This window comes from Canis lupus, chromosome 12 (assembly GCF_011100685.1).
Source record: "Canis lupus familiaris isolate Mischka breed German Shepherd chromosome 12, alternate assembly UU_Cfam_GSD_1.0, whole genome shotgun sequence".
Classification (NCBI taxonomy): domain Eukaryota; kingdom Metazoa; phylum Chordata; class Mammalia; order Carnivora; family Canidae; genus Canis; species Canis lupus.
In genome coordinates this window covers 66,519,335-66,539,407 of record NC_049233.1, presented here as the reverse complement: position 1 = coordinate 66,539,407, position 20,073 = coordinate 66,519,335, and the positions used below count along the sequence as shown (strand labels likewise).

The 20,073-nt window shown below is 40.2% G+C and overlaps 1 protein-coding gene across 1 annotated transcript in view; it reads right to left on the bottom strand.

Moving 5' to 3' along the window:
- The window catches only part of LOC612235, a 136,373-nt gene that overhangs the window by 100,320 nt on the left and 15,980 nt on the right, over positions 1–20,073 (bottom strand). The window contains exons 9-13 of the mRNA XM_038554893.1: positions 18,375–18,536; positions 9,875–9,987; positions 9,349–9,484; positions 8,880–9,083; positions 1,061–1,253 (exon numbers count right to left, since the gene is read on the bottom strand). Coding sequence (XP_038410821.1) covers positions 1,061–1,253; positions 8,880–9,083; positions 9,349–9,484; positions 9,875–9,987; positions 18,375–18,536 — 808 coding nt within the window. The remainder of the gene's footprint in view (positions 1–1,060; positions 1,254–8,879; positions 9,084–9,348; positions 9,485–9,874; positions 9,988–18,374; positions 18,537–20,073) is intronic.

The following is a 20,073-nucleotide window of genomic DNA, read 5'->3' as shown; positions in this document are numbered from 1 at the left end:
GATGCTCATGTGGCTAAATGACTACCGACTGTTTCAATCAAATTAAGTTCTCAGCAGCTTGAAATAATTGCATGGTATTATAAAGTAATATCAATAGAAATGATGATGCACTAGTATGTAGACTAACCAGTAAAGATAAAAGCCAAAAGCCGAAATTAAATGCCCTAGAATGTTGGATGCCATCACTGCATCCCATGATTCAGACACCAATGGTCTGTGGTAAAGAGAGCAGTGTTAATCCAATGTTAATTTAATTCTGTTTGGCTCTGAAAGGTTCATTGTCAAACATGCTTTAAGCAGCATTATATATCAATATGAAAATAAATTATTCTTAATTGCTATCTACATGTATTACAAAATAGCACAAACCTTGGCTAAATTTCTTTTTAGGTTTGCAAAACGTCTAGAAACTCTAAGCTCTTTCCAAATATAATGCTAATGTTGTCATATTATTCCAAAAGGATTATTCTTTCCTCACCTATTTCTAAAATTGGATATATTTGAGTGGTGCCAAAAGGAAGAAGAAAATGCCTATTATAGGTTATTTGATTACCCTGAGTAATGATTTCTCCCTTTGGTGCTTATCTGGCATTTTCCTACCCAGATCTTCTTGCACTCTGGTGGGTTTTTTTGTCAGGAACCCAGGGATGTCTCTCCTTCTAACTGCTGTTTGTCCAAAGTCAATCACTGTTTTTGTCCATTAAGGAAAAAAAAATCATTACGTTCAGTTGCTTACTTTGCTTCCCTCAGGGCACTGCATGACACCCTTTGCACCCAGGAAGTAATGCAGAAATGCCACTGAGGAATGAGTCTAAACAACAGTAAGAATTATAATCAAACTTTGAAAGAATAGTCTCCAACAAGAAGAGGGACTTGAGCTGGAGGCAGAAACGTATCTTTTCTAAAACAGGTATATATTGGGGAGGTGTATATGCTTACTGAATTTTCAGATACTACTGGATAAGCATTTATATTTTGAGGAGGAAGGTGTTAAATAGAGCCCTTAGTATTTATTGTTTGTTTGGCTGGTTGATTTTTTTTTTTAAATCTGACTTCTGACCTTTTTCTTTCTCAATGTAATAGCTGGCCACAAGCAGTAGTTCTGCCTCCAGCTCCTTCAGATCAGCCAGGGCTTCATCATACATGATGTGTACTCCTTGCTGGTCCTGCGTGTAGATGTAACCAGCTCCCATGCTGTAGTAGTCATCCTGGTTCTCCACTTCTGAGAATTCCATGAATTGGACACTGTGGACCTTGGGAAAAGAAAACCAAGCCTAGAAGTTACCGGAAAAGAGAGAGCTATATTTTGCCAGCCCAAATGGGCCAAACAGCAGCCTTCTGCTCCCACACAGTGGGCTGTCAGCATTCAGCTGTGGCCATGCCGCCTATATATAGCACTTTTATGTAGAGAAAGAGATATTAGTAAAGAATGTTAGCAGGGAAGGGTAGTGAGATAGATAACTAGCTGGTTGCGTTTTTTCTGATTAACTCGGGGTTACTTGGGAAAAGGCAGGCAATTGAGCGGAGTGTTATAGGTAGTCTCTGAAATCAGAGTGCCTATGTTCAGGTCTCACCCTCGGCAAGTCACTCAGCTTCTCGAAGCCTCTATTTCTTCCTCTGTAACATGGGGACAGTGGAGATACCACAACAGTTGTTCTAGGGAGCATGTGATGCTGTGCTGATGAAGCACTTGCGATCTATGAACATTTAAGACTTTTTAAATTTTTGATTATATAAATACTTTAAAAATGCATTAATATAGCCTCATGTCTTAGTAATATACTGAATTGAATAACATCCCCCCAAAATTCATGTCTACCTGAAACCTGTGAATGTGACCTATTATGGAAATGGAGTCTTTGCAGATATACATAGGTTAAGATGAGGTCATACTTGATTGGGGGGAGGGGCCTACTCCAATGACTGATTTCTTATAAAAAGAGGAAAATGTGGAGATAGGGGAGAAGGCCATGTGAGGACAGAGACTGAGATGGGAGTGATGCATCTACAAGCCAAGGAATTTCAAGAAACAGCCAGGATTACTAGCAACTGCCAGATACTGGGAGAGATAAAGAAGGATTTTCTCCTGGAGACTTCAGAGGGAACAGGGCCCTGATGACACTTTGATTTGGGGCTTGTAACATCCAGAACTATGACAGAATAAAGTTGTTATGAGCCACTCATTTTGTGGTGTTTTGTTATGGCAGCTCTAGGGAACTAATATGAGTAATCTGAGTATTCCAACCATACGTTTTCTTAGACGACTGAGGAGCTGTTGCATCTTAAGACTCATTATTCTAGTAATAATTCTTATAATTTCCAACTTCACTCTTGTCAAGCCTCTGAGTTCACCCCACCTCATGCTTTCACTCTGTCTCAGTGGAAGCCCTTCCACTTCTCCACCCGCATCCACACACTGCACGCGCGCCCCTCTCCTCCTGCTTCCTCCTGTACTGTAGGGAATGACTCTGTTCCCCTTCTCTGTGGTCACTCCATCCCACCTCTAAAACATCCCTTCTTCTTCTTGGATATCCAACTCCTCTCGAGCAGCTATTTCCCAATTGACCCTGAAACGTGTTCATGTCCCTCTTGTCCTTCTCTTGGTTCCACCTTTTGTCTCTCCTCCTCCTTATGATCCAGCCTCCCAAGATGTGATATGCATTCCCTATCCCCACTTCCTCACCTCCTACCCCTACTGCTCACCTCCTATCTCACTCATCGCCATCCAGCTCCTGTCTCCATCAAACCAAACCAACTTTCACTAAGACCAACAGTGATCTTTTCTCCCCATCCAGCAGACCTTCTTTAGTCATCTTATGTAATCTCTCAGGAACATGTGACACAGTTTTGCACTCCCTGCCTCTTGATTCCCTCACTTCCCTGGCCTTCTGGGATTCCACATTCTCCTTGCTCTCACCAGCTTTCCAGCCTTCCCTGAGAAGTATTTTTCTCTATCAGGTCATTAAATAGTGGCCACAGTTAAGCCCGAGTCTTAGGATCTCATCTTTTCCTCCTATGCTCCTTCCTTAGGAGGTGATACACACTTTCACAGCTGAGATTAGGGACCATTTGCTCCCTAGTTGATATCTATAATCCAGACCTCCTAGAGCTCCAGACTCACATATCCAATGACCTATTTGGCATTTGTTCCTGGGTATCTCAAATGCCTCTCAAATTTAACATGATCAAACCATGTGGTCTTCTCCCACAAACCTAGGCCATTTCCAACTTCCCCATTTTAGTAAATAGCACCGCCACCAAGCCACTTCCTCTTGCATGAATCATTTCTGACATCTACTGCCTCACCCTCCAGTCTATCACTAACTCCTGTTAATTTGACTTCCTATCTCTCAAATCCATCACTTCTCTGGATCTCCACCACCCACCATCTTAGTCCAAGCTGTTATTAGCATTCACTGGGACTAGTCTAGGAGTTTTTGGGTGTAATTTTCAAGGCTGGGTACAATCTGGTCCCTGCGAACCTCTTGGACCTCATTTCCTTTCACTGTCTCTATATTTCCATCCTTATGGACCTGGGCCTGGCCCTCTTCTGAACGTGCAGAGCTGTTCATACCTCTGGACCTCGTACATATTGGCCCTTCCATCCCTCAGTTCCTCTTTCCTTGGTAAGAACCTAGAGTCCATTCAAATAACACCTCTCTGGCAGCCTTCCTTATATCTCTATGCAGAGCTGAGTGTTTCTCCCCATGACTTATCTAACTCCATTATAGCACTCAGCTCATTGCCATGCTAGATTGTTGGCTTATCTACTCCCACAAGCTTTGAGCCTGTCATTCATTCATCCCTTCATTCACTCATTCATTCCACATACATTCTGATCAGTAAATTTACTAGGTGCTGTTCTAGGCACTAAGGATATAAGCAGTTAACAAAACTGGCACAAATCCCTGCCATCATGGAATTCTTTAATGGAAAGAGACAGACATTAGATAAATAAGTAGCATATATAGAATGTCAAATGGTTTGGCACCAAAGCTTCCCCAGACTTAGTGCCCTGCACTAGAGTGTGGCCTAGTAATGAACTTTGGCCAGTGGGTTGTGAGCAGAAACAACACGTGTCACTTCCAGTCCAAAGTATTTAACACAGACATACGTATTCCCTCTCCTTTTCTTCCCTTAGTTCCTGTGTCTGAAATGTGTGCTTATGTCTATAGGAGATGAATTTTGAAGACCAGATGGACAAATTCCTTCATGCAGAGTTATGTCTCAGTCATTATATTATTTTCTTCTTAATTTCTTCCACAACTATGTGGAAGCCTCCCCCTTCTAAAGTTTCTGTGGTCTAGTGAGTTGATCCTTCAATATTATGCTTAGAGGAGTGGCAGGAAGGGGAAGGCAATAATTATACGTCTGAGTAAGAAATAATCTGATCTTTGGAAAGATTCATATTTTTTAAGACTGCAAATTAACTGATTGCCAAGATAATTATTTGAATATAGTAAAAATATAGGAGAATTGATGGCCCATCATTCATTCTCTTCCTTCTACTGGTTTCTGCCATGACTTGCTAATATGAATTTTAGGCCTTTTGGCAATAAGACAATATTTTCCTGACCAGCTTACCTTTTTCTAGATAATCTTTACATTAATTGCAGACCATAAAAGTCCAGTATAAGAATTTCATTAAAAACTGTTAGGTGAGGGCAACCCAGTGGCTCAGCAGTTTAGCGCCACCTTCGGCCCAGGGCCTGATCCTAGAGACACGGGATCGAGTCCCACGTCAGATTCCCTGCATGGAGCCTGCTTCTCCCTCTGCCTGTGTCTCTGCCTCTCTCTCTGTGTGTGTATGTGTGTCTTTCATTAATAAATAAATTAAAAAAAACAAAAAACAAAAAACAAACTGTTAAGTGAATGACTCAATCCATTGGCTACAATCTTTCAAATATATTTCTTAAGTTTTCTTTTTCAAAAAATACTTTATTTATCTATTTGAGGAAGAGAGAGGGACAACTGGGTGGCTCAGTAGTTGGACAGCTGCCTTTGCTTAGGTTGTGATTCTGGGATCTGGGATCTAGTCCCACATCAGGCTTCCTTAGGGGACCCTGCTTCTCCCTCTGCCTATGTCTCTGCCTCTCTCTCTCTCTCTGTGTCTCATGAATAAATAAACAAATCTTAAAAAAAAAAAAAAAAGAGAGAGAGAGACAGAGAAAGAGAGAGAACACAAGTGGGGTGAGGGCCAGAGGGAGAAGCAGACTCTCCGCTGAACAGGGGGGTCCCTGATGTGGGGCCGATCCCAGGACTCCAGGTTTGTGACCTGAGCTGAAGGCAGATCCTTAACTGATGGAGCCACCCAGGCATCTCTTTCAAATATTTTTAAAAGAAAATTTAAAAATTTATTCTCTGCCTCACATACTGAGTATATTATTATTATAGCCAAGTTGTTCTTCATTTGAAAAGCATCATACATTTTGCAAAGCAATTTCGTGTACATTGTCTTTTGTGATCTCATAACCATTGTGTTATGAACAGTGCCTTTCTTTTGTCTAACAAATATTTATTAAATACCTACTATATGGAAGATATATACTCAACTCTCTATTTCCTTTTGCCACCTGAATAAGCATCTCAAAATTTCCATGTCCTAAACTGAGATCCTGATCTTCTCAACAAACCTATTCTAATCATATCTCAGATAATAATGACTCCAAACTTTCAGATGCTGAGGCCCAAATTTTGGAATCAACCTGGACTTCTCTCTTTTCCACATTCCACATCCTATCTGCCTGGAAATCATAATGGCTGTACCTTCAAAATATGTCCAGAATCTGACCATTTCTTACCATGCTGTCTTTTCAGACACATTGTCTCTTTGATTAATGTAATAACTTCCTAACTAGTTTCTACTTCTTCCCTAGAATATCTTCAGTCTATTTCCAATACAGCAGCAAAGATCTTAAAATGTAAATCAAATAACATTACTCTTTTGCTCAAAACTCTCCAATGGCTCCCCTTCTCAGAATCCTTGCAATGGTCCACAAGGCCCTATGCAACCTGTTCCCCATTCCTCCAATCTCTCTACTATAATTCCTGCCAATTTCCTCCTCCATCACTCTAGCTTCAATGAACTCCTTGCTGTTCCTGCAACAATGCTATACATGGTTCTCCCTCAGGGCCTTTGCATTGGCTCTCCTCTGCCTATCACTCTCCTCCCAGTTAGTCATGTGGTTTGCTTCCTGATTCCCTTCCCTGGCCATTTTATTTATAATGGCAACATCCCAGCACCAACCTCTATCACCTTTCCTTCTTAATTTTTCCTCACAGAACCTATCACCATCTTTACTAGTCTACAAAGTCTAGATAGTTCTGTGATAACTCCAAAGTGCGGTGGCCTACAGTTAAGATGAATTCTTTACTCATGCAGAGCCTTCTGTAGGACTTGTTGCTTTCTAGGCAGCTATTTTCCAACAGTGAGCCAGTGACCTAAGATCTTTCTATTTTGTGGTTCAACATATGCCTTCTACTGGCTACAGCAAGGGAAGAAATCCAGAGAGTCAAAGACCAGCTCTTTTTTTTTTTTTTAATTTTTATTTATTTATGATAGTCACAGAGAGAGAGAGAGAGAGAGAGGCAGAGACACAGGCAGAGGGAGAAGCAGGCTCCATGCACCGGGAGCCCGATGTGGGATTCGATCCCGGGTCTCCAGGATCGCGCCCTGGGCCAAAGGCAGGCGCCAAACCGCTGCGCCACCCAGGGATCCCAAAGACCAGCTCTTAAATACTTTGGACTGGAAGTGACACATGCCACTCCTTCTACTGTGACACACGTCTAAAGTAAACTCATAAAGTCCCCATGACAGGTGGTAGATGTTTTCCTTTTCTGATATTGTCATAGAGTGAATACTTTTTAATACTAGCTCAAGACTTATCATCAGACCAAACGTACAGGTCCAGGGAAGACACTGACATCTTAAAGGGCTTCTCCAATGTCAGCTCCCCAGGCTGGTAAACCCAATGATCTTGGTCCCAGTCTTGGCCCTGGAGCTTGTGAATTCACCCCAACAAATAAATATCTGTGCTTCCCAGCCCGTACATGGGAATGAATCACATAGTTAGGCCTGAACATTCCAGTTTAAATGCTGACAAGGCCACATGCATGGAGTGCAGGTAAAACACATGGTCCTATTAAAGACCCTGAAAGAAGGCCACTTCCTTGAGTTTCTCACACTATAGTAGTAGCTGCTGGCAGCTTATAAGGGAGCTGTTATTCCTGTTACTTATGAGAGCATAGGAAAGCAATATTGCATACCCTTGAGAAGCTCATCCTACCATCAATGGGGCAAGATAGGATTTGTTTCCCCTCCCCTCCTCCTTGGCTACTCCAACCCCCATCCCAGAACAAACAAATTGGGAGAGAGCTCAGTGGTAAGAAAGATCCCTTTTTAATCTATTAGCAAATAAAAAGCACAGCTATGGTATGAGGTAGGCTCAATATTAGCAAGAGAAAGATATATTTGTTTAATAGGTGTGTTTGTTTCAAAAGCATCTTACTCTCCTCTCTAGGTCCACTGAGGGGCATACTAACTGCATTTGACTAACTATGAGCTAGGATCAAGTAAGAAGGGCAGAGGGGTCAAACTGTGTATGGTAAAGGGTACAGGGGATGGTACTTGTTGGCAAGGGAGACCAAAAAGAGAAGTCCTTTTTTTTACTTTTTTACTTTTTTTTACTTTAGTATACACGCTCCTGTATACTGAGTGAAGGATGGACTCTAGGTTGACTGGATGAGAAAATAAAATGTTTTTCAAGATCTAGAACTGTTCTACAGTGCAATATAGTAGTCTCTAACCGCTATTAAGGACTTGAAATATGACTTATCTGGGTTGAGATGTGCTGTACATATAAAGTACATGCCAAATTTTGAAGACTTCATATAAAAAATGAACTGTATCTAATTATTTCTTTATATTGATTATATGTTTAAATGATAATATTTTGGATACATTGGGTTAAACAGAGCATATGATAATCATTAGTATTATTCATTTCATATTTCTTTCTTTATTTTTATTTATTTATTTATTTATGATAGTCACAGAGAGAGAGAGAGAGGCAGAGACACAGGCAGAGGGAGAAGCAGGCTCCATGCACCAGGAGCCCGATGTGGGATTCGATCCCAGGTCTCCAGGATCACGCCCTGGGCTAAAGGCAGGCACCAAATTGCTGTGCCACCCAGGGATCCCTCTTTATATTTTTAAAATGTAGCTACTAGTATATTGTAAATTACATATGTGGCTCGTGTTATATTTCTATTGGACAGTGCTACTCTAGACTGCATATAAGAAACAGTTGATAATAAGATTTCACAGCCTTATAGACATGACAAACATAGGTCAGGGGTCATATGAGGTTAAAATATAACTTGTTTAGTAAATAGATACTATTTTTCACATTTGTCAAACTATCTTTTAAGAGGATAAAGTTCATATTAAATTCTACCTTTAGGAATAAACTTTCTAGAGATTGAGATGAAACTATTGCAAGAGTATTTACACTATTCCAAGAAAATGTAGGCATTTTCAACTTTACTCCCAAAGAAAGGGATTTGATATGAATTTTGTGGACTATAGAAAAATATATTCAAGAGATATTAAAAGCACCAAGGGGCAAACAGGGTTTTAGAGGGATAAAAGAGATTTTATTTTCAAAAATTTTCTACCTTTGTTTTCTAATCTATTTTTTCACTAGGGTCTTAGAAAACAGGAAAGAGGCAGAAAGGTACCGCTAGTAATATCAAAGAGGGTCGTATTAGAGTTTCTCTGTAAAGACATGTTAACTGACTCCAGGTGCTAAGAAGAAGGTGGCTTGGGAGACAAGATAACCAAGGGAGAAAAAAAAATCTCAGCAGAATCTTAACCTCACCTTGTGCTCGGCAGATGTTCCATGGACATAGTGGTGAGTTCCTAGGCCTTGCAAGGTGCCCAAGCCTCCTTTAGCCATATTTACCCAGGAACTATCTTCGATGGTGGAGACCAGACTCCCTGCAACCATTGTAAGGCCTGAAGTATTGATTGTCAGTGTTCGCTCAACGGATCTGAAATAGTTCAGAATTCCTAAACAGATTCGCTGAAACAAAGAAAGACCGGGTCAGGACTCTGCCCTTTGCTAGCCCTACAGAACAGAGTAAAACTGAATGGGGCCCTAGAAGTTGGCAAGACAACTCCATTGCTGAGAAAGAAACATACCACCCCTAGAAGGCCTGATTTTGTGAAAACCAGAACAAAGAACAGAATGTAAAAATGCATTGCTACTGGAATAGCAGGAAAGCCACCCTAGTAGACAAACAAATATTCCAGGTGCCTGAAGCCAGCATGCCATGCCATACACATACCTGCAGCTCCCTGATTCGCAGGTGGCGCAGATACAGAAAGGATAGGTAGGTCCCTCTCATCAGGACAGGACCCCTATCACTGGGTCCAGTCCCATCATCCAAACCCAACAGTTGGAGGGCCATTGCATAGCTGTACCTTTAGCAGGCAAAAAAAAAAAAAAAAAAGAGAGAGAATAAATGCTTTTCACCTCAAAGTGGCTCAGAAAATTCATATATACCAAATTGAAGTCATTTTATTTAACTTCAGGGAGTTTCACAGTAGTACTTTTTAGAACTATACTAGAAGAAAAATACTCTCTCTGTATAAATATAAAAAGAAATTTCCTTAGCAATTGCTCTTGTGAAAAATCCAGTCCTAGGGTGAAACATTAATTTAGTTGTCTGACCTGCTTTAACAGTCTTGCTTTTATTTCAGCTTCAAATATTTTTGAGTTAACATGTAATCTACCTATTAATCAGTCACTCAATTTTCCCCACAGTGTTTAATCCATTTTCTCGAGTCACCAATAAAATGATTTAATTTTACCCTTTCTCTTTTTTCTGCTTGACAGGCTTATCTGCATGTTGGCACAGACTTATTTGTGCTAGGTCATTTTCATTTTGTTCCATTGAATGGTCATCTTCCCTCATATTTTCATTCTATTAAAAAAGTAGCATTAGTTGAATTACATAATCATTTGCAATATTACCAACAAAATCACAATCAGGTCACCACAAAATTAAATCCCGTGATCCAAGGCATATTTAGATGAAAAAGCAGAAGAGCATCCTGATCCATTGCAATGTGGCATATGAAAATCTGGATTTCTAAAATTAATTAGAGGTTACTGTTTTTATTCTTATTTAGTCTTTGTTTTACAGAACTATTCATAGCTTTTAAATATCATCCCCCAACACACATCTTTTACATGATTCACTTACAAAAAGTTGATACATAGATTTGTAGATGTTCGAAACCTTGAGCATCTCTAATCTAGTCTTGTTCTGGCCTGAGAGAGATCAGTGGATTAAATGCCTCTTTCTACTTTTCAGCTAAATGATTTAGTTATTTAAAGTCTTGATCCTATTTTCACACGTGTAAAACAGCATAATAATAGAAAATAAGTTGCTGTGAGAATTAATGCATAATGATTGGCACCTCATAGGTGCCCAATACATGCTAGTTCTCCCCCTGGCCATGGATTATAGTAGTCAGTCAGCTCTCTAAGGATCTGTCACAGAATTCATGGTTTATGTTTATTTCTACAGGTATTTTTCCTGATGTCAAGCAGGTTGAGGTACACACACAGAGTCCTAAGGGAAAACTGTGAAGGTGATATTGATGAATGAACCTGCCCCTGACCCTCTGGCATCCCCTTTCTTAGCTGTCCTCTCTCCTGCCCCTGGGCATATACCCGTTCTCATAACACATAGCCTTTCATAGTAGTGCTGATACCCACAAAAACACTGAGTGGCAACAAGTTAGGTTGGAACCCCACTCTTTGGGTTACTTATATTCTAATAGTTGGTTTTTGGAATTCCAATAAGTCCTTGTGGCAAAAACTGCTGATTGCTCCCCAAGATCCATTTTAAATGCAACTCTTCCTACAGTAGTTAAATATTTATCTTGGCACCTGGCCACCCAGATGGAGATGACATTTCCAAGCCTCCTTTGCGTCTAGGTATAGCTATGTGACTAAGTTCTGGACAATGGAATGAAAATGAAAATGCCATGTGGCAGCTTCTGGGAGTTTCCTGAAGTGGCAGCTTCTCACCCTTATTGTCTATCCTGCTGCTTAGGACATGAATGTGACAGCTGGAGCTCCACCTCAGACCAGGTGTTGATCTCAGGTATGGAAGCCACATTTGTTGGAACTCCAGGATAGAAAGAGCATGGATCCCTGAAGACTTCATGCAACAGTCATCACATCATGCCAGCTCTGTACTTCCTACCCCTGGATCTTCATATGAGGGAGAGAGAAAGAAATTCCCATTTCCTTTAATCCTCTGCTATTCTCTGTTTAATTATGACCAACAGCTAAATATAATTTTGACTAATAGAGTACCCAAGACTCTAAAGATACACTATTGGCATTTATGATAGGCAGTGGAGAGGAAAACTTGGGACACGGATATTAGGAAGAGTAAGTGAGAGAGAAAACTGTCTAATCAAGTATCATTAAATGGCTTCCCATTCTGCCTTTGGGACAGTTAGCTCCTTAAGTGTGTCCATTGGTGTATTTCCATGTAAACATCCCATAGCTGTAGGACTGGAAAAGGCCGTAGGAGATGACATGGTGCATTCCTGTTCTTTGATACAGAAACACACAAGATCATCATCCCCAAATTAAGAGAATATCTGTTATTTTAAGAAAATCTGTGGGAAATCATTTGCTCTATGAGGGAAGTTGAATTTTAAGTTTCTATTTCGCCCAGAATTATGGGTAAGAGGGGCTCTACTGAAGATTTTTGCCTCTCAGGCCTCTGGGGCTCTTATCTTGCAATTCAGCATTGCCTGGCATGACTCCAGAGGGCAGGCTCAGTACCACAGCCTTTCTCTGATGGGACCGTGACTCTTTCAGCTGCTTCTTAAATTACCCAGAATTACATAGGAAGGAACAGAAAGTGACATCAAGTTACTGTGAAAGACTCTATGAAGTTTATGACTGAATAAGCCCACAGAAGTATTGCTGGACCTGTAGGCTGCCGGGAAGAAAGGAAGGGGGCACAACAGGGTAGGGTGAGTAAAGGGAGAGAGCCCAGCACCTTCTGGAAAAAGAGAACCAGCCACAGCCCACAGAGGTAAACTGCTTAGGAAACACCCAAAGTGCACAACTATTTCTCTTAGAGGACTGGACACAGTGCAGGTAAGCAGTGGGGCTGACCAGAAACCAGAATGTCAACATCACCTGCGTTTGTTCCGTCTTCCTAGGTAGGTAAATCCTCTGACATTTACTCTACCTGGTGGCTAGGTTTTTGCCAGCATGGTCTTTGCTAGTATTTTGACAGTTCTGAGATTTCTACTGATTGCAAATCTCATTTTCTTCTGGGAAACTGGCAGGGGCAGTGGAGTGGGAGGTGGAGGGAGGGAATAATTAGAGGGAACAGGGGGATCCCTGGGTGGCGCAGCGGTTTGGCGCCTGCCTTTGGCCCAGGGCGCGATCCTGGAGACCCGGGATCGAATCCCACGTCGGGCTGCCGGTGCATGGAGCCTGCTTCTCCCTCTGCCTATATCTCTGCCTCTCTCTCTCTCTCTCTGTGACTATCATAAATAAATAAAAAAAAAATAAAAAAAAAAATTAGAGGGAACAGAAGTCTATAATGTATTTCCCACCTCCTAAATGTCCCTACGGCTTATTTGTGTATATCTACAGAATAAAAAGACTAGAAGGATAGATACCAAATGTTAACAATATTATTGTTATATTTGGGTGGCAAGATAATGGCTGATTTTTATTTTCTTCCTTGAACTTTGCTATATTTCCCCAATTTTCTTTGACAAATACATGTCATTATTATCAACAGAAAATGTTTGTTTTTTAAATGTTCTATTGAATTTGGTGATGGAAGCCAGCCAAGAAGTGTTTTACATTTCCCTGAACTTCTTGCACACTGGAACTACTATATACAACAGCACTTTTGTGAGGGCACACCATGGACTCATTATATCTCTGGAAATGGAGGGGAACAGTAACACCGAGAGGGGAAAATGGCTATCTTCTTTCCCTCTCCTTAGTGTGGCCAGAGAGAAGCAAAAGCAGAGGCAAAAGATACAGTGGTTTCTGCCACTGCAGCACTCCATAAAGTTAAAGAGCAGTGACCAATTGAAACCATATCCTTAGAAATATGATGGTCAGTAGTAGTATTTAATATCTCTACATAAATAGCCATTTTAATGAACAGATGTTTTCTTGGGGAATGGCATTGAACACAAGTAAATTGATATAATACAAGTTTGGGAGGTTTGGGAGGATGCACTCAGGGCTGGCTGGTCTCTTCCTTCTGATTAGGATTACAGTTAAATTATTTTTAAGGTTTTTTTTTTTCCAAAAGATATCCCCCAAAATGTAGTCCTTGTAGACCAGAATTATTTCTTTTAGTTATAGATGATCTTCAATTAACAATTATAAGAAAATTTGATATTTCTTCCTTATCCCCCAAACCCAGATCTTTAAGAGAATCTGGAAAAATAATTGTGTGTAAAGAAATGAGTAGCTAGCCTTACAGGCCAATGGTAAATAAAAGGCAGTTCAAACTGTGATAGAAACATTATTCAATATTAATAAGTTCAGACAAACATATTCAATATTAAGATGCAAGTTTTCTTATAATTTGCTGGTTGGGGGAAAAATGGTAAACCACTTTGGCAAGATCTATGGAAACATTTGAATGTGCATGTTCAGTGACCCAGAAAATATACTTCTAAATATCTAATCTAAAGAAACACACATGTGCCCAAGGAGGAATGTACAAGAAAGTTCAGTAGGAATGGTTTCTAATATGGTAAAAATGGCAACAGGTATCCACAGGGAAGTGTCTGTGTGATCTGTAGGAAATAATAAAATATAATGCAGCCATTAAAAAGAACAACAGAGACAGATTTCTAAGACATACTGTTGGGTAAACAAAGAAAGTTAGCAAAGATATCCATAGGGTAAGACAGATCATTTGTATAGAAAACTAAAACACAAAATTTTATTATATACATATATATTTTTAAAATGAGGACATATGTTTGAATATAAATGTACTGATAAAGTTGAAGCAATAATAGTGGAGGAAGTGAGGAAGTGGAATGGGGGCCAGTATTGGAATTCCTGTTAGTTAAAGTTAAAGCATTAACAAAAATGGAGAAGGAGAAGATGTTTATATATTATTTCTGTAGCTTAAAATTAATTCCCAACAACTTCTTAGGGAGAAAAATGGTAACTTGACAGTGCAAAAACCTAGCAAACATCACGAGCTACATGACATATCAAGTTTAACATCCTCAGCAATAAATCAGGTTGATAGCATCTGCCCCAGATACGATCTGACAAGAAGGGCACTTCACCTCTGGGGTGTTCGTCCTCCAAACCTATAACCTCGGTAGACATGAGAAAAACATCAGGCAAATTCAAATTAGGGAATGTTCTCTAGGTTGCCTGGTCAGTACGCCCAAAGACCATCAGGGAAAGACTGAGACAATAGCACAGATCTGAGGACACTGGGAAATATGACATTTAAAGGCAGTCATAGTAGTGCAAAGAAGACATTAATGGAAAAACCAGTAAATTCCAAGTATCATCTAGTTTAGATATCAGTAATGTACCAATGCTGGTTCCTTAGGTGTGGCAAAGTAATATGTTAATAATAGGAGAAACTGGACAGGAGATTCCTGGGATCTCTTTGTACTCTTTGTAACTTTTCTGTAAATCTAAAACTATTCTCAAATAAAACGTTTAAAAAATAAAATAAAATAAAATGTTTATTTTCTAAAAGATTCCCTAAGGAAAGGCTACTGGTAAAGAGTATTCACTGAAAACTGACCAGAAACTGTCTCGTGGTTGTGCTATAATTAGTGCTTACATCCTTCAGAGCTGTCAGAACCGACTGTCCTATGAGGTTTGCTTTCCTTCATGCAGAAGGCCCTTAACAAAGTTTTTTTTTATGGGATTATTTATTGTCACTTGCCAACTTCAGAATCAAAATGCTGGCCGCCGTATGGATGCTAAAATTCATACTTGACTGCTACATGCTTGCAAAATAGTCACAGAGCTTTAAAATTCATACCCATGTTCCTGTGACTTCTTCATCTTCCATCTTTAACTTCATCCTAATCTCATCTAGCTAGTATTCAACATTTAGAATAGCATCCGGATACTGTAGAAAGTGCCTCTTGACCAGAGCAGAAATACATAAGGAGGTCAGGTCACAAAGTAACGCCCACAGAAAAATGTGAAGGGAAGTAGAAACCCATGGATGGTTGCTTCGGGATTTTCTTCTTCAAACACTGTGCTATTTTCTATTCCCCGCTTGGAAAGCTCTTCTCTAGTGTGGCTGACTCCTTCTCATTCATCAAATGTTAGCTCAGAGGTCCCCAACTCTGAAAGAGCTTGGTCCATCTATCAAAGGGTGCTTCTCTCTACCCCACTGCCTCCTGTCCCTGTGGTTTTCCTCATTGCACCCACAAGGCAGAGAGGTAGATGTGCTCTAGTTCACCTGTTTATTGCATGTTTCATTCCCTGAGCAGCACAGCTCCTGGCACAGAGGCAGCATCTGTGTAATAGTCACTGAATGAATGAATGAATGAATGAACAGGAAACTTGCAGGAACAAGAAACAGGACACTAACAGTAGGGTAATTTGGGTGGGCTCTGTGTCTCCCCTCAGGCTCCACCTCTGAAATCTATAGGTAACCTAAGTCTTTTTAGGATCTGTTTACCATAAATCAACTTGAAAAATAGGTGCTCACATTTTTCTCCCTTTGGTCAATTCTACGAACAACATTTACAAGTCAGTAAATAGCCAGAGGAAGTGGTTTTCTTTCTCTCTCTCTCTCTCTCTCTCTCTCTTCTTTCCCCCTCCTATTTAACACTGGGCAACTGCATTCAAAACAGACTTTGGTGAAAGCAGAGACTGCATTTCATCATACCCTGACTTTCCATCTCATCGGCAAATGGAGGGAAGCAGCAACAGAATGACAGGAAGTGTCAGTTTTCCCCACTGTGTGGCTGGGCTCCTCACACTGTTGCTTAGGGTTTTCTGCCTTTCAACACCCACCTGAGCCATCATCTCCTGGTCTTGCCCTGCACTTTCTGCTTTTCCATGATAACCTCCTTTGTCCTCTGAGTCCCCATGGGCACTGCTACATCTCTGGCCTGCTGGCCTAGCCAGATCCCGGACCATCACTTCTCAATGACTTCAAACATGAAGCTCTTCACTTCTGACTCCCTCTTCTTTTGCCTCCTACCTCTCCTTTACTCATATTCACCTCTTTTCCCCCTCATCTGGCCTCCAGGAATTTAATTCCCCCATTCTCCTAGTCAAGGAGGAAAACAGACTTGCGGTGGCCATCAGATATTAATACCAGAATTCAGGTAAGGGAGGATTATATCAGGATCGAGAAGCACCGTCCAGGATCCTAGGAGCAGAGGTCTGGGATGCCTCTGCCTTCAATGTCCTCCAAGCCTTCCTACTCCCTACCTCTTTCCCCTTAAGTTTGGTTCAAGAAGCAAAAGAGCCAGATGTTTTGTCCCCTTGCCAGTACAAGGTCTTCTGGGTGACATAGACTTCACTGTGAAATGGCAATGGGATAGGAAAGATGCTGTTTTTTGTACTCTGGAAAGATGCAAGCTGAGGAGTGTCACTGGTAGTTGTGTGCCCTGGCAGGGAATCCAGAGGCCAGGTAGATCCATTCCATGATATCCTGGATCTGTGTCCGATCTGTTTGGCCAACTCATTTTTAATTAGATTCTCTAGATCCTTATCTAAACAGGTTGAAAAGTTGTAAAAGTTGTGGTGTGTGTGTGTGTGTGTGTGTGTGTGTACACATGCATGCACTTACGTTTTTGCTTCCAACCAATCTGTAATTCATTTAGGTTTCACTCTCTTCCATAACCAGCCTGGGATGATGGACCATGGCAGTGCTGGCTTCTCTCTCTAGCATTCTACTAAACTTCTTGATGCCTTCGACTTTATGTATAAATTATTACAATTATTTTTAGGGGTGAAACTAATAGGATTACTATGTAGATTAGGCTCACTAAAAGTCATGCCCTCTTACTTCAACTGGGCCCTCTAGCTACATGGTCATCCTTATATTCTTTTCTCATTGGTGGCCCTCTGGCATTTCCCACAGTGATCCACCTCCTCACATGTCACTTTAATTTTCCATCTCACTAATGCAGACATCCTCCCCCTTCCCTCTCTGAAACAACCAGGGCCAGGGCCATTTACAAGCTATGACATCTTACCTTTTTGTACCCGACAATTCTATATATCTCATTCACCTCAAGGGAAGTAATGCTATTCTCCTTTTCTCAAAATTACTCCTTCAACTGGTTTCTTCATCCCATCCCTTCCTCTTTCCCAGGTCATCTGTTTCTCAAATTTACCCCTTCATATCTTCCATCTCTTGTTCTTCTTCACTGCCCATTCCTCCCAGACCATAAACACATTGAGTATTCCTATCTTAAATAAGCAAAGAAAACAAAACTCTTCTCTTAAAGCAATGAATAAACAATAGCAGATTATTTTAAAATGTTACAGTATCATTGTAAAGAGAAATATCCAATAGCTTTGTGTAGAAATTGCCTTTCATTGCCAAACTTTAAGCCTATCCTATGTAGTAGCTATCTAGCTGGCTTCCCTGCCTCCAGTCTCTCCCCCTTCCAATCCAACTAATACCTTGCTGCCACATCAATCTTGCTAAAAAAATAAGGCTTTGTATATGTCACTTCCCTTGTAGGATAAAGCACAAATTCCTTTGTCTGAAATCTATGGGCATTCACAACTTGTTCTCTCCTCCCCCTTAAAAAAACTTCTCTTCCCTATATTTCCACATGAATCTTTCACTCAACCAAGTTGATCTTGAACATTCCACAGTGTCTTCTCTGCATTGGTGTTCATGCTTCCTTCCTAGGATCTGCTTCCCTCTCCACCACCACTTCCCTAGGCCCGACGATTCCCTCAAGCCCAGTATAATTTCATTCTCCTTCAAGAGGCTTTTCCCAAAAAAATCAACCCTGGGGGGACCATTGTGCCTCTAAACACTCACAATGTTTAACAATTGTCCAACTCATTTGGTGTTTATCACTAGAGTGTGCAGCTTTGTATTGGTATGTAAGTGGTTAGTGTATGTCCCAGCAGCAAGATCTTATATAACACCTTTTTATGTCCCTCTTTTTAATTATCATTTAGTCTTTTTTATAATACAAACAATCCTGGCTGGTTAATAAAGCTTTTATGGGGAGGGTCTCTGAAAGATTACCAAAGTAAATTTCTAAGGTCTACACATAGGTAGTGAGTTGAATAGAAAGGCATATTGGTTATTTCTTCCTGTCGTACCTGGTAGAGGTTGATGTTGCTATAAATATTCTCCCAGATTTGATCATAGTTGCATTGATGCAAACCCTGGGAAGCCACAAAAGTTGGATGAGATGGAGCCAGCATGATGGTCTTTGCAGCGTGGTCTTGGAGCACTTGCATTACTCGTTCAGGGCTGGAAATCTCAAGTAGAGCAAGAGGAAAAGGAATGGTTCAGAAAAGAGTTATTCCCTTCTTCTCAGCAAGAATTTGGTCATATAGACACAAAAAGAAAGAAGCTCCAGGTGGGGCTTTATTCAGTTAAAAAATAAATAACATCAGACTCAAACATCATGATTCCCTTATGTGCATCCATTCAACATCATAAATATTTAAATTTAAAACTCTGTGACCACCCTCTAAACACAATAGCAGACTGTATCCCTGGAAGTGCTGTGGCATCAATGAAAAGATAAACACCCATCGTTTTGGATACAAACACAGTTTGCTATTAGGAAACTCCAGGAGATGGAGGAAGAGGCAGCTGGGTAGTGTGAGGAAAGTGCAGGCTTTGTAAGAACACAGGCCTGGGCTCATATCTCTGCTGGAATCCTGACTTCAGCACATAGAGCAGAACAAGTCAGCCTAACAGGAACACTAATGATGTCTTTCCCAGGATTGCTGCAGGAATGCCTGGCATGTAGTAGGTACTGAATAAATGTTCCTTTTCCTCTTCTGGGGGTAAAGGATCAAATAAGAGTCCCAGAGTTGAAGTTCAATGGCAGTGATATATGCATTATGGTATTTCAGTCATTTTAATATCACAAGGAACTTCAAGTATCATTTAGTCCAATCCCTACCGAAACTCCAATGGCTTTTTTTTGTAGAAGTAGAAAAATTCATCCTAAAATTCATATGAAATCTCAAGGGACTCCAAATAGCCAATGTAATTTTGAAAAAGAAGAACAAAGTTGGAGGACCCACATTTTCTAATTCCAAACCATATTACAAAGCTACAGTAGTCAAAATGGTGTGGTACTGGAATAAATTGGGCATACAGACCAACAGAAAATAGAATAGAGAGCCTAGAAGTAAACCTTCAAGTATATGGCCAAATGATTTTAGACAAGGATGTCAATATATTCAACAGAGAAGGGACAGTCTCTTCAGCAAATGATTCTAGGAAAACAGGATATCCACATGCAAAATAATGAACAATAAGCCTCTTTTGTACACCATACACAGAAAATTAACTTATAATGGATTAAAGACCTAAGCATAAGACCTAAAACTATAAAACCCTTAGACAAAAACAGATTATGAAATCTTCATAACATTGAAATTGGCAATGATTTCTTGGATATGACACCAAAAGCACAGGCAAATAAAGCAAAAATAAACAAATGTGACTATATAAAACTTTAAAGCTTCTGTCCATCAAAGGATACAATTAACAGAGTGAAAAGGCAACCTATAGAATGAGGGAATATATATGCAAATTATATATCTGATAAGAGGTTAATATCCAGAATATATAAAGAACTCCTACAGCCCAACCACAACTACAACAACAAAAATCAAATAATCCAATTAAAAAATGGGCAAAGAACTGCTATAAACATTTTTCCAAATATTATATACAAATGGCTGAGAAACATATGAAAAGATTCTCAAAATCGCTAATCATCAGAGAAATGCAAAGCAAAACCAAAATGAGATATCACCTCATATACATTAGGAT